Source organism: Aethalodelphis obliquidens, unplaced genomic scaffold, assembly GCF_003676395.1.
Source record: "Aethalodelphis obliquidens isolate GAN/ISIS:26980383/991018 unplaced genomic scaffold, ASM367639v1 scaffold93, whole genome shotgun sequence".
Lineage (NCBI taxonomy): Eukaryota > Metazoa > Chordata > Mammalia > Artiodactyla > Delphinidae > Aethalodelphis > Aethalodelphis obliquidens.
The window spans coordinates 4910466-4923866 of NW_020838037.1; the positions used below are offsets into that span (position 1 = coordinate 4910466).

General features: G+C 34.9%; 1 protein-coding gene across 1 annotated transcript; it reads left to right on the forward strand.

Moving 5' to 3' along the window:
• The first annotated feature begins 950 nt into the window (after positions 1-950).
• On the forward strand, positions 951-11861 carry MMP13 (matrix metallopeptidase 13). The gene is made up of 10 exons (XM_027095687.1): positions 951-1092; positions 1181-1422; positions 2106-2254; positions 2421-2546; positions 4493-4654; positions 6091-6208; positions 7209-7342; positions 8300-8459; positions 10320-10423; positions 11090-11861. Exons 1-10 carry the CDS (start codon positions 973-975, stop codon positions 11188-11190), a joined length of 1416 nt encoding a protein of 471 aa, XP_026951488.1. The 5' UTR covers positions 951-972; the 3' UTR covers positions 11191-11861.
• The last annotated feature ends 1540 nt before the right edge of the window (positions 11862-13401 follow it).

Below are 13401 nucleotides of genomic sequence, written 5' to 3' on the forward strand. Positions count from 1 at the left end.
CTCCCAGAGGTGTGGGAACTAAGCAGCTCTGTTTTTGAGAAAATATCTGAGAATGGATGGAGTAGAGGTCATATTCCACGGTGGTCAAAAACATGAAGTCTACTGGCCTGGATTCAAATGCTGGTAGTAGCATTTATTAACCATGTCACCTTAAACAAATATTTAACTTCTCTGTGTCTCAGATTATTCATACGTAAAGTGAAAAACAAGCCTTCCTACAATACCTACTTTACAAGACTGTTGTAAGGATTAAATGAGATAATACCTTTTAAGTCTAGCATGCAGTAATCCCTCAATATGTGTTAGCCATTACACTGTATTCCAATATACTGTATTCTAATACATTCTTCTACCTCTGCCTGAACCTGTAGGGAATTCATGCAGGGCTCCATATTTGTTGAGAGGTCACACCAGTGCTTTTAAATTCCAGCTGCAGCACTCAATCCTGTGATGAGTCTCCAAGCTTGGTTCTGGTCCATTTCTGTGGCCTTCAGGTATATATAATATTTCCCTCTTAGGTTCTCTGGAGAAAATGAAGTTTAAAACTCACCAGGTTATAAACATTCTGGAAACAAGATTACATTTCTTCTTATGGAAGTAGGTGTACCATCTTGATATTCTTATCTGAAAAAGTAGAATAAGCTACTTTCCCACAAAGAGGAAAACATTTTTGCCAGTGAAGTGAAAATTTTACTCTTCCCACAATAGCCATAAATATGCTGAGGCCGTTATTTTGCCAGATGGTTTTTGAGACCCTGCTGAAATGAGAGAAGGCCTCATTTTATATTTCCCTCAAATTCTACCAGAAACCACACTTCTTGGGAGGAAAAAAGTCCCCATGTAAGCATGTTTACCTTTAACTGACTAGGAAGTTGAAACTTGTCCATAAATGATGACTCACCATCATAGGCCTATAAAAGTAAGGGTACTTGTCTGTGGAAAAGCAGCAGCCTCCAGGCACAACCACTCAAGATGTACCCAGGCGTCCTGGCTGCCTTCCTCTTCTTGAGTTGGACTCACTGTTGGTCCCTGCCTCTTCCCAATGATGAAGATTCTGACGATTTGTCCGAGGAAGACTTCCAGTTTGCAGAGGTAGAGTATTTTGCCAACCCCAGTGGTGTGATACATCTCATAAATGTCCTTTTCTTTTAAAAGAGGATCACTGTGGTCTCTTTCCTAGAATTACCTGAAATCATACTACTATCCTCTGAATCCTGCTGGAATCCTGAAGAAGACGGCAGCAAGCTCTGTGGTTGACAGGCTTAGAGAAATGCAGTCTTTTTTCAGCTTAGAGGTGACTGGCAGACTTGATGATAACACCTTAGACATCATGAAAAAACCAAGATGTGGGGTCCCTGATGTGGGTGAATACAATGTTTTTCCTCGAACTCTCAAATGGTCCAAAATGAACTTAACCTACAGGTAAATCATAGACTATCTTTCTTTAATATTTGTTATATTTTTCAGTATCAGATGTCTAATTTTCAGCACAAGCTACAGGTGACAGAACACGTGTGGTCCCATTATTTTACATAGGCCTTAGATATTAAACTGGAAGTTAAGTATGTCCAGGAATAACTTTAATACTGTTGATGAGAATATCTCATAACATCTATTATGGTTACATTAACCCAGCATTATTTCTCATTGCAAATCTCAATTTATTTCTTTCAGATATGAAATCAAAATAGAAGTAAAAGTAGTTTCAAGGCAATTTGCAGAGATGCAGTAATCAGGCATATTTATTATAACAGTGCTAAAAATAGAGAGTTTCATTCTCTATGAACTTTACAGAACTATTTCATTTGTTTAGGTTACAGTGATACAGAACTTTTAGCATGCAGTATAAGTTATGTTAAACATCTAAATACTTTAAGATGTCAAATGGTCAAATCTTTGGAGATACTCAAATATCTGATTGAATTTTTCATTTTATAGTCTTTGTATGGCATCATAATTAATACGTTCTTGGAAACAATGGACGTTTAGTAGAACTTTTAAAGAAGCCATTGCATTTTGAGTAGAAAAGCAGTATTCCAAGAAAATATATTCTAAAATAGCTTTCACCTTCCGAAAATTTGATGGAAACTTTCTCTGTTGAATAGAATTGTGAATTATACCCCTGATTTGACTCATTATGAAGTTGAAAAGGCATTCAAAAAAGCCTTCAAAGTTTGGTCTGATGTGACACCTCTGAATTTTATCAGAATTCAAAATGGCACTGCGGATATCATGATCTCTTTTGGAACTAAAGGTAATGATGCAGACTTTGTATATTCTGCTCCTTAATTGGCTCCATTCTTTTATTCCTTCTTTCAGTTATTCATTAATTTTTATAGAATTCAACAAAAATTCATTAAGCACCTGTGCTAGGCACTACTTCATATAATTAGAGTCTTAACTCTTGTTTTTGTGTATAGAGCATGGTGACTTCTACCCATTTGATGGACCCTCTGGTCTATTGGCTCACGCTTTTCCTCCTGGACCAAATTATGGAGGAGATGCCCATTTTGATGATGATGAAACCTGGACAAGTAGTTCCAAAGGTAGTATTTCTTATAAAGATATAATTCATGATTATCAGATTAGATTAGATCATTAACCCATTAATAAGAAGTTTAAGCATACTGTAAATTATATTTGGTATTTGATTCTATTTTCCAAGTTAACAAGTATGATAATCTTCTACTTATTAGTCTCTACAAGTGACATTTCTATAAGCTAATATGAAACATTAAAAATGAGCAAAATCTACTAAGTCTAGTGGCTCGAGGGATACTAGCTAACTTTGAAACAGGATCAGAATGCTTTCTGTCAACGAAGGTGCTGTTATTGTGGATTACCTTTGACATGTTGAAGAAGTACAGTTTATTACAAATATAAATCTAAAAACTATTAGGGCTAAATATGTAGATCGTAAATGAGTTGGATGTGAGTTGGAATAGTTTTTTCCCTTGTAGAAATATTAATGGCACAAGTCCAGTCAAATTTCTGTTCTCTATTATATGTTACTTGTTTTAGACTTGTCTGCATCACTGATTTTACAAATACCACTCTAACAAATCAATATAGTGCCTTACTTGAGAAAGCATGAGACAAAACAGATTAAATTACATTTACAAGAGCAAAATGAAACTGACTGTTGAGTGAATTCAGTCAGTAGTTGAGTCTTCAAGGCTCAAAAGGATTGGGAATATTAATTTAGGCAGAAAAGCAGGATTATCACAACTAGGACTTAATTTTGGAGCTATATGGACTCTTAGTTGTGACAATTAAAGGGTAGTCTTCAAAAACAGCTACTTTTTATTATTCATTTAAATATAAAAAGAATTATTTTTCCAAGAAGTAAAACTGGGCCTTGAATAGTCAATGTCTCAATGCATACATCTCCAATCTGTCTTTGGAAGGGAAGGTGAGAATTTATATATTTAAGGTCTGAATATTTAGCAGGTAGGAATGATTTTAGGAAGAAAGAACAACACGTAGTATTGTTAAGACATAGTCACAGTAAGCTTCAGTTTTTGGTTCCTGCATAAATTCTGGGTTTGAAAAATTTAAGTAAAATGAATGAAAACATCCATAAGTCAGGATTAATTTTTCAGCTGAAGGCCAAGAATGATACCCACTGCTAGTTATTTCAATGAAGAATTACTTGTTATTCAGATTATCATGAACTTTGATCACTCTTATGGTCTGCACAATTCACTAAGTTTGTTATACATTTTCTTCATGCATAGGCTATGAGAGCAAAGGGTATTCAAGGTCAAATTGAAACCACTGACTCCAGCTTTCATCTGTTCTTTTGATATTTTATTATTTTTTTCCAATTTAAATTACCAGTATTAGGAGGCTCAATAATTGGTGGAAAGAGTGACTAGAGGAAATAGTGTAAATACAGTGACATAGTAGTCTTCGAGAATAGAGGAAAGTTGGCCAATCATGTCCAGAGTTTCTGTTTCTTTAAATTCTAGAGTCTAGAGATATTCTGGAAAGGATCATTTGGTTGGAATTTGCTCCCAAGTAGATTCTCGGAGATCCTATTTAATGCATCCTCTATGCTTGGTCATTATACCTTTGGATGCTGCCTCTGGTTTAGATGATGTTCTAGGCAGTACTGTAGATATGTATCATCCTATATTTTTTCCCATGAGTTTCCAGTTAAAGTCATCACTGTCTACTTTCCTCACCTGACATGAGAAAACAAAGAGCAAATCAGGATTACTAGTGTCTTCACAATAAATTGTTTTTGATTACTAATCAATGTGTTGGTACTCTGTGTAGGCAGCTATAATCGAAGAGAACACCAAATTATTTATAATGATTAAATCAGTGTTTTAAATCTTCCTTTAAGACACTGAATATTAACTTTAAAAAGTGAGTTAAATAGCCAAGAAAGAGAAATGGTGACATAATAATAATAAACAAAATAATATTTATTCTGTGAATTGGTCGTTGGAGGACTTTTTTTCTCAGTTTCTTTGTTTTCTTACAGGTTACAACTTGTTTCTTGTTGCTGCCCATGAGTTTGGCCATTCCTTAGGTCTTGACCACTCCAAGGACCCAGGGGCACTCATGTTTCCCATATATACCTACACTGGCAAAAGCCACTTTATACTTCCTGATGATGATGTACAAGGGATCCAGTCTCTCTATGGTAACTATTAATTTATCCGTTTAACAGCAGAAGAGATATATACATTTATTTTCTAAATTATTAGTGAATTTACCATTACCAATATTGCTGTCCTGGTTTTGTTATTAAAACCTGGAGAAACACGCTCATTTTTTCTTTCCAAATCAAACTACCTGCTCAAGTAGAAAATATTCCATTCTCCAAAGTTTTTGCAGAATGTAACTCCCCATGTTTGTATTTTATACATTGTAAGGTACATTTGATATCCTCACAATACTTCTGACATCAGAAAGAAATATTTTATTCACCATTTAACCAATGAAGAAACTAAGCCTGTAGAGTTTAAATAGTGTATCGATAGCAGCACAGCTGGGTGAAACACAGCTGGATAGTAACACAGCTTTTGGGATAGCTTTCACCCAGCTTATACAGGGAGAAAGTGAGATTTTAACCAGCGTTTACAAAATCTGGGTATTCTTTCAACTACTCCTGTTTGCCACAGTAGAATCCATTCAAGTGGCCTGTGTTAGTTTTTAACCAACATCTACAGTGACCATTTGTAAGAATCTGTTCCTTTTTTTTCTTCCAAATTTTCAATAATATTTACAAAATAATTAAACTTCAACCCAAACAAGCAAAAGTACCTACCATAAATAGAAGTAAAACCACAGTACACAGTCATCAGTGTAAACACTTCTAGAACACAGAGCTCAGAAAACTAGCTCAGGCCACCTCAACCTATTATTTTCCCTTCTGGATTTAAATCTACTACAGCAGCTAGTGTAGGCACAGGCAAGAATTTTGCAATTTTTACTATTTCTACAATATCTTGACTGAGGAACTTAATGATAGAACTAATAGGACCTATTTAGAGAAAAATAAGTTTAGAATTATTTTATTTACTGCACCTCTTCTGCACTCATGTGAGTGGAACAGTTCCCAACATGCGGCCGGTCATACCAGAATGGCTGAAGACCTAGCTTTTCACTGAGATGCAGCTGTGATGTGGTCAACTGGTAAAGCAACATGAGCTGATGTTGACAGCTGATAAAATAGGCAAGAGAAAGAGCCCAAATGAGGGCTGCCACAGAGACAACATGCCGCCAGAAATGGATTTGAGAGGAATGTGTTTCTCAAGCGAAGTCCATCAATAGGTTGTGCAAAGCATGGGGAAAGTTTCCTCAAAGTCTTTTCTCCCCACCCCCCGCCACCCCATTTCTATCACCAACCTCAAGAAAGCTAAATTTGTAGCTGAGATGATTCTCAAGGGTCTTGAAAGATGAAAACAGAAGGAGAAGTCCTGTAGACAAGAACTTGGTAACCATGGAGGAAGGAAGTAGGATTACAGGTTCTTTGGAGAATTATGTAGTGGTGGCAGGACTTACTGCCCTTTCTGCTCTCCATTGGCAGAATCAGGTCATCCTCAGTAACTTCCTTCACTCATTTCATGACTGCAGGTCCAGGAGATGAAGACCCCAACCCTAAACATCCCAAAACGCCAGACAAATGTGATCCTTCCTTATCCCTTGATGCCATTACCAGTCTCCGAGGAGAAACAATGATCTTTAAAGACAGGTACTCTTCATATTATTTTATAAAACCTGCATGTAACAAACATTTGTGAGGCCATGTCTTCAAATTGCCAAAACATGTGGTCAAACTTCCAAAGAAAGGTGAAGTTAGTGAAAATAATAGAACTTTGGGTAGTTTATTTACATATATGAGAGGAAGTAAATAACTGATGGATAAATGTTTTACTTTTCAATGGATAATCTTGGCATTGTATAGCTTCCTTTTACATCTTTGGTTGTAGTTTTTCTTATAAAGACATATTTACAAAGTAAATATAGAAATACAATTTATTTATTTTAAAATGCAGTTATTGAAATCAATTACCATGTTAGTAAGCTGTTACTCATAATTCCACATGAATTCCTTTTGATATGGAAAAACTTTGGTTCTGGTAACATATGTTGGAATTTAAGAGAGGAAGCACTGTACAACCTAAATCTATAGGTGACGAAAAATGAAATACTAATTTTTAATTTTGATATTGTTTTAATATCCTTATTTGTTCATTTGTTCATCTATTCAATGAATTAATTGTTCCCTCATCTGTGATCCTATAGCATTCCTACCTCCTCTATTATAGCTCTAATTTCATTGGGCTCCAGTATTTTCTCATATATCAGTTTCCCCAGGCCATGAGATCTTGGGAGCATAGTTTGTGTCACTCATGTTTTCTTTCCAGAGCCCAACACAGTGCCTGGCACATTTGCTTGCCACTTAAAAGATATGCAAAATTGAACAAAGCATGGTCCCAGCCCACAAATGACTTGGAGCCTTCACAAAGGCTCTGTGAGATTTTAGACTTCAATAATTTAGGATAGAGTTAAGATAGCAACAGCTTGTTTAACTGGCACTTAAGGGAAGTGGAAATCTTTCACCCTCACGGGTGCTAGGGAGTGGTTGTGTCTAACTTACCTGTATTGATGTGGAGAAAGGTGGCTAGCAGGATAGACATATTGCACTTGAAAAAATGATGGCAAACTCTGCATTTTTACTTTTGTGTTAGATTCTTCTGGCGTCTGCATCCTCAGCAGGTTGACGCAGAGCTGTTTTTAACAAAATCCTTTTGGCCAGAACTTCCCAACCGTATTGATGCTGCATATGAGCACCCTTCCCATGACCTTATCTTCATCTTTAGAGGTAATCTTTCCACCAGTGGGACCTCCCACATGTCCAGAGCAGGCAGTGATGAACTTGATGTTACCAGAGACTTAATAAAATGATTGTTGTCAAAAATACACCTAAATTAAGAATCAAGTATAACAAAATGGGAACCAGAAAGCACCTGAAACCTTTCTACCAAGTGTCCCCAAATTTGACAAGTAAAAAGTCTACATTATTACTTATCATATCCACTCTTTATTTCACACCAATCATGTCAGTTTTTTTTCTTATTTCCTCTTAAAAATTATTTACTAATCAAATGTAATAACAATGTACATTTTTAAAAATTGAAAAAAATTATCCATAATCCCCCCTTCTGAAAAGTCAACTTATTTTATTTTATCACTTTATTTTCTAGTCTTTCACCATATGAAATACATATTTTAAATATTTATATTCATAATGTATATACATTTTAATATTCTACTTGACATAGGTTCCCAAATTGCTATTCCAGCTTCGTGATCATAATTTATAATGGCTACATAGCATTTTACTGACATTGTTTCTATTGTTTGACTATTATAATAAAGCTATAATGAAGTCACTTTTTAGAGAAGAAAATAATTTTCTACTGGTATAAAATTTGAGTTTTCAAATTAATTTCCTATTCCTACTGTGCTGCTTATTCATACAGAAATCTTAATGTATTTTTCACCCAGTTCCAAACTTAATATTCAGAGGTAACAAATTGTCAAACTAATCATGATATTTGGTGGGCTATACTTACAGTTAGGAAACTGGCATCTTAAATCCTTTTTTTTGTTTGTTTGAAGAATGTGCATATTTCTGTGTTTCATAAACATGGTGACCACAAACACTGACTAATTTATTTCTAAATGTGTAAAATGAGTCTTTCTTTGTTAAATATCTACATATGTGAGTTTTAATAGATTCCCTTGAATAATAAAACAATTCTTTTACTTATTCTAGGCAGAAAATTTTGGGCTCTTAATGGTTATGATATTCTGGAAGGTTATCCCAGAAAAATATCCGACCTGGGATTTCCAAAAGAGGTTAAAAAGATAAGTGCGGCCGTTCACTTTGAGGATACAGAGAAGACGCTCTTCTTCTCAGGAAACCAAGTCTGGAGGTATGGCAGCCATATTTACTGACCCATCATCTTATATCATAGAGGCAAAGTGAGTCTCGAAAATCCCTTGCTACTTAAAATTATCTCATGAAGTATTGTAAATGTCATACCCGTCATTCATTCTCTTCCATGCCAGCTCCAGCAGGTAGCTCTTAACACAGGTATTTAAAAGTCTCAAGCCCTCTTGAAAATACACATATAATTCTTGCCCTTTCTGGGCCACTCTTCTCTTTCTTAGGCATTTGTTGTACTACAACCATGGCAAAACTCTCTCTCTTATTTTGACATCTTAATTCCTTGTAATCTTTCTCCTGGATTCTCTTTCTTGTCATCCTCTCCTAATTTACATGGAGCTCCATCTTCTGTGGCCAGAGAGGACACAAGAATAGGTACAGGAAAAGACTGAGCAAGAGAAGGCCACAATTTCTAGTCTGTTGATTCATCGGAGAGGTTGGCCAGGAAGCTGCTAGGCTTGTAGTTTGTGAAGCCAGCTCCTTCTGAAGAACAAGTAGAACAGGAATATCGAAAACACATGTAGAGCTCAAGGCAGCATTGATATTGGCAATATTTATGAGCCCAAATCCATGTCTATATTCAGGGATGATTATCTCATAGGTACACAATAGTTGAAATATTTTAAATGGTAACTTTACTCCCTCTATACACACACACACATACACACACACACACACACACACATATATATATATACACTCATTATATATATATATATTATATATATATACATATATATACACTCATGCATGCATGTGTACCCACACATACACACTCTTACATATCATCTTTACGTTTTGGCTTCTTTATTTCTGATAATGACACTTACCACTTTAAATATTACTGCCAGGTTCTACCTGCACTAGTGTTCCAGTCCCTTTACCTTATATGAGGTCTATGGCTCAGTCAAAATGGATTGCTTATCATATCTCAAATGCACTGTGCTTTTATCTCCCCATAACCTTCCCTTATACAATTTTCTTTGCTAAAGGTCTTTCCCTACATCTCTGTCTTTTGAAATTCCATCCACTGTTTAAAGTTAACTTGAAAGTCTTTCTTGATCACCCCATTCAAAATTATCTCCCTTCTCATGTAACTCCCATGACATCTCATGTTTACTCTCTCATGATGTTTAGCCCCTATTGCCTAATGTTGCAGTTTTGTGTGTATATGTCTTAGCTTTCTTGATAGTGCAGTGGTTCTTACTTTTTATCTATTGAAAAATACCTCAAAAATATAAAAAACTTTCATCAATAACAGTAAGAATATTACATCACAGGAAGCTGTTCTCTCAGGTTAATTTCAGAGTGTGTTTGGTTGGCTAGGGTGTGAGTATGTGCAGGGGAAGAAGAGTATGGAATATAAAGTTATGAGAGGGGAAAGCTGTGCTCCCCTTCCTAGTTTTATTTCCACTGTATGCCTCTATAACTTTTTAGTGCAGAAATTGAACCTTAAATAGTTTGGCATCCGTTACTGCACTTAGCAAGTTGTCTTACACATAGTGGGAGCTCAACAGATAATCGTTCAATGCATAAACATATATTTCACTCTAAGAACACTTTCCTAATAATATACTTTTATAGCAGCTATACAAATTTTGAAATGGAAATGAGCTTATAACTGTCTTTACAAAAATGGTCTTTAGGCAAGTCAAAATACCTCACCAGGTATCCACTGTATACTCAGTATTATAATTCCTAATTTTAAAAAGCTACTGGTTGTTTCAAATGGACTTAAAAATTTGAAACTTTTGTCAATTTTGAAAGCTGCCATTATATCCATTGTATTATTTCTAAAGTAATTTACCTACGACCTACTCAAGAGTTTCTTTTTCTTATTAAATAGCTATGATGAAACTAACCATATGATGCATAAAGACTACCCCAGACTAATAGAAGAGGACTTCCCAGGAATTGGTGATAAAGTAGATGCTGTCTTCGAGAAAAATGGTAACTAGTTCCATTGAACTGACCTTAATGGAGGGCTTCTGTAGCCCCTTGAAATAATTTCCTTATAAAGGAATTTTACACAGAACTTAGATGTGCTGATAAATGTCTGACAGTTAAGGGATTACTCATTCTTGTGTGACTACTGACACAGACAGCAAACAAAAATTCATATGCTTAGAATAAATGAGAATTTTACTTAATGACTGCTAATTCTATGAATAAAAGATGCCAAATCTTAAACACTACCTTAAATTTAAAGATATTAAGATGCAAAAAGTATAGTTCAAATCAGGGGTGGAGTGGGGAGTAATTTATATATGAAGACCAATAATCATAGCTATATAATGATTTTTTGCTTGAATTATGGAAAGAGATGTTATCTCTAACTTACAAAAAATAACCAATATCAATAATTCAACCATCAAAACTGGAACTCCTGCCAATACAGCAATTAATTCGTGGTGACAGTTTAAGAGAGCTGGAGACATTTATACCTTTCCCCCTCTTTAAATTATAAGCAATATATTAAAACATTAGTGGTATTTATAAAGATAAACACTGGAATGTTAAAAAAAAGTGAAGCTAACAGATTGGGCTTTTAAAAGTAGCTAGAGTAAAACATTATTTTCAAACTCTGAAATTTTCTTTTTGGTCTTTTTCTTTTAGGTTATATCTATTTTTTCAATGGGCCCATACAGTTTGAATACAGCATCTGGAGTAACCGTATTGTTCGTGTCATGCCAACAAATTCCCTATTGTGGTGTTAAATGTTTTAAAAATATTGTTATTTAAATCCTGGAGACCATTTGGGATAATGCTTCCAGACATTTTTGAGGGGGGCCATGGGGGAGGGAGAGAGATCGGGGAAAGCTTAGTTCTGTGAACAAGCTTCAGTAAGTTATCTTTGAATATTTAGTATCTATACAGCTATGCGTGGGGCTGGAACCACAATGAATTTTAAAGTCATGAAATTCATTATCTCTAAGGGTCACCTAATTCTTGTGTACTATACAGAAGCAGTAGTTGACAATATTCAACATCAAAAATGGGATATATGATCTGTCAAAGAGAGTTAGCTTAATATATTTATAAGGAAACTTTGCAAAGACATAAAAGTAAATCACATTTATATAATTAATGAATCATCTTTACCAAATAGTATAAAGTCATATGAAAATGCAATTTTGGGGGAGCATATGACAGCCATACACAAACAACAATAAACCAAAGGGAAATGTCTGTAATAAATATATTATAGACAACTTTCCAAAGAAATAACTTGGGTTTTTCACTAAAAATATTTGGATGTATGTGCCCCTCTTCATTCAGAAATATCAGAGTCACTAAAGATATGAGACAAAGACTAATGGTGAGGACAGCAGATGTGGCCTTTGTATTGTGTTTAATTTTCACTATTGGCAATGACTCAAGGACTACTCTCAAAGAAGACAAATATTTCTTTTCATATTTATAGAAGACAAAGAGAGATGATCTCTCTTTGTATTAAAATATTTCAGGTCTTTCAAAAATATCAAAGTATACTAAAATTGTTAACAAAATGATCTAAGGCCACAGAACCACTTTTTCATAAATCATCTGATTATTTAAGGCTAAAAGTAGTGTTTTAACCCTATTTTATCTAAACAATTGTTTTAATTGTCCAGTTTACCTTGGATATATAAGCTATTTTTGAAAGAAATAGACTAAAATTTATGATAAATTGGAAGTATATATGTTAAAACAGAGATATCCAAAATAAAGGAAATATTCTACTGGATTGTGGTCCTCTTGAAAAATGAAACTATGCCTTTTTTCTCCTTTTTTTTTTCTTTAATCCCTCGGAACTTTTTACAGTGCTTGGCACTTGGTACTTATTGAATATATGAATGGTCATCAAGGGAAGAACCTTTGTGTTGAGAAATCATGTTCCTAAAAACTCAGGCAAAGAAAAGAAAGTGTATTATATATGTGAAAAGTATTAGGAAGTGTTTATATTGTTTATAATAAAAAGTTATTTTCAACAGACATTGTCATACGGTATATTTTTGTCTTTTGGTATAATTTTAAGCTTTTCCTCACACAAAGAATGCCCATTTAAATTATTCCTTTTTCTTGCTAACCTCTTTGTTGGGTTGTTTCTTATAAAAACACTAAATTCAAATTTAGTATTAATTGTACCCGGCTTTTTTAACTCAAGTTCTGGTTGAGTTTGGTCAGCCTCGTGCTGATGAGTCCCATTTACTGGGCCAGCTTCCTTAGATGGAGCCCACAGGCTCCTCAGAATCTTCTCTGCTGAGAGTATTACTTGGTAATGAAGTGGAGAAAGCAGTAGATCTAGAGTTAGGAAGACTGAGTCCTAACACCAACTCTGCCATGAACTCGGGCATGTTACTTCAGGCAGCTCATTTAATCTGTGTGGGCTTTACTTTGCTGATGTTTAAAATGAAAGGAATAGCAGCTTTGGGGAAATATGAGGAAGCAGGGAACTCTAATGGGGAAGACAAACACTACCTAGGAAACTCAGGGCCTCTGAGCTTAAACATTAGGTCTTTTGTGTTTTCTTAAACAGTGTTCATCCCCAAACATTTAATAAGTATCTGTTCTATGTCAGGCACCTAAGACATTGAGATAAACTAGAAAAACTTGATCTCTACCCCTGAAGAGCTTTTATCCTACTATGAAAACAAAGCGATTAAAATTGAGTAAATAAAGTGCTTTTCCAGGGGAGAAATGACCACCTGTTATGGGTGCAGAGAAGACTGCTCTTACCTTCCTCCCAGTGCACCCCCAAAGTCAGTCTATGCACTTTTCATCTTCCTTGACAATTTAATAGGATTACTGATTTCTAAATTTTGCTATTGGTGTAGAACATCATCTACCCATCCATCCAATAAATATATAAGGTATAATAAGTATTAATTTCTGTCCTGTGTCAAGAACTTAAGTAGATGCTGGGAGTACAGTTAAAACCAAAACCT

Coding starts and splice junctions, on each gene's coding strand:
- MMP13 (XM_027095687.1), top strand. CDS start 973: ATGTACCCAGGCGTCCTGGCTGCCTTCCTCTTCTTGAGTTGGACTCAC. Junction 1,093..1,180: donor AAGACTTCCAGTTTGCAGAG/GTAGAGTATTTT, acceptor TCTCTTTCCTAG/AATTACCTGAAATCATACTA. Junction 2,547..4,492: donor CTGGACAAGTAGTTCCAAAG/GTAGTATTTCTT, acceptor GTTTTCTTACAG/GTTACAACTTGTTTCTTGTT.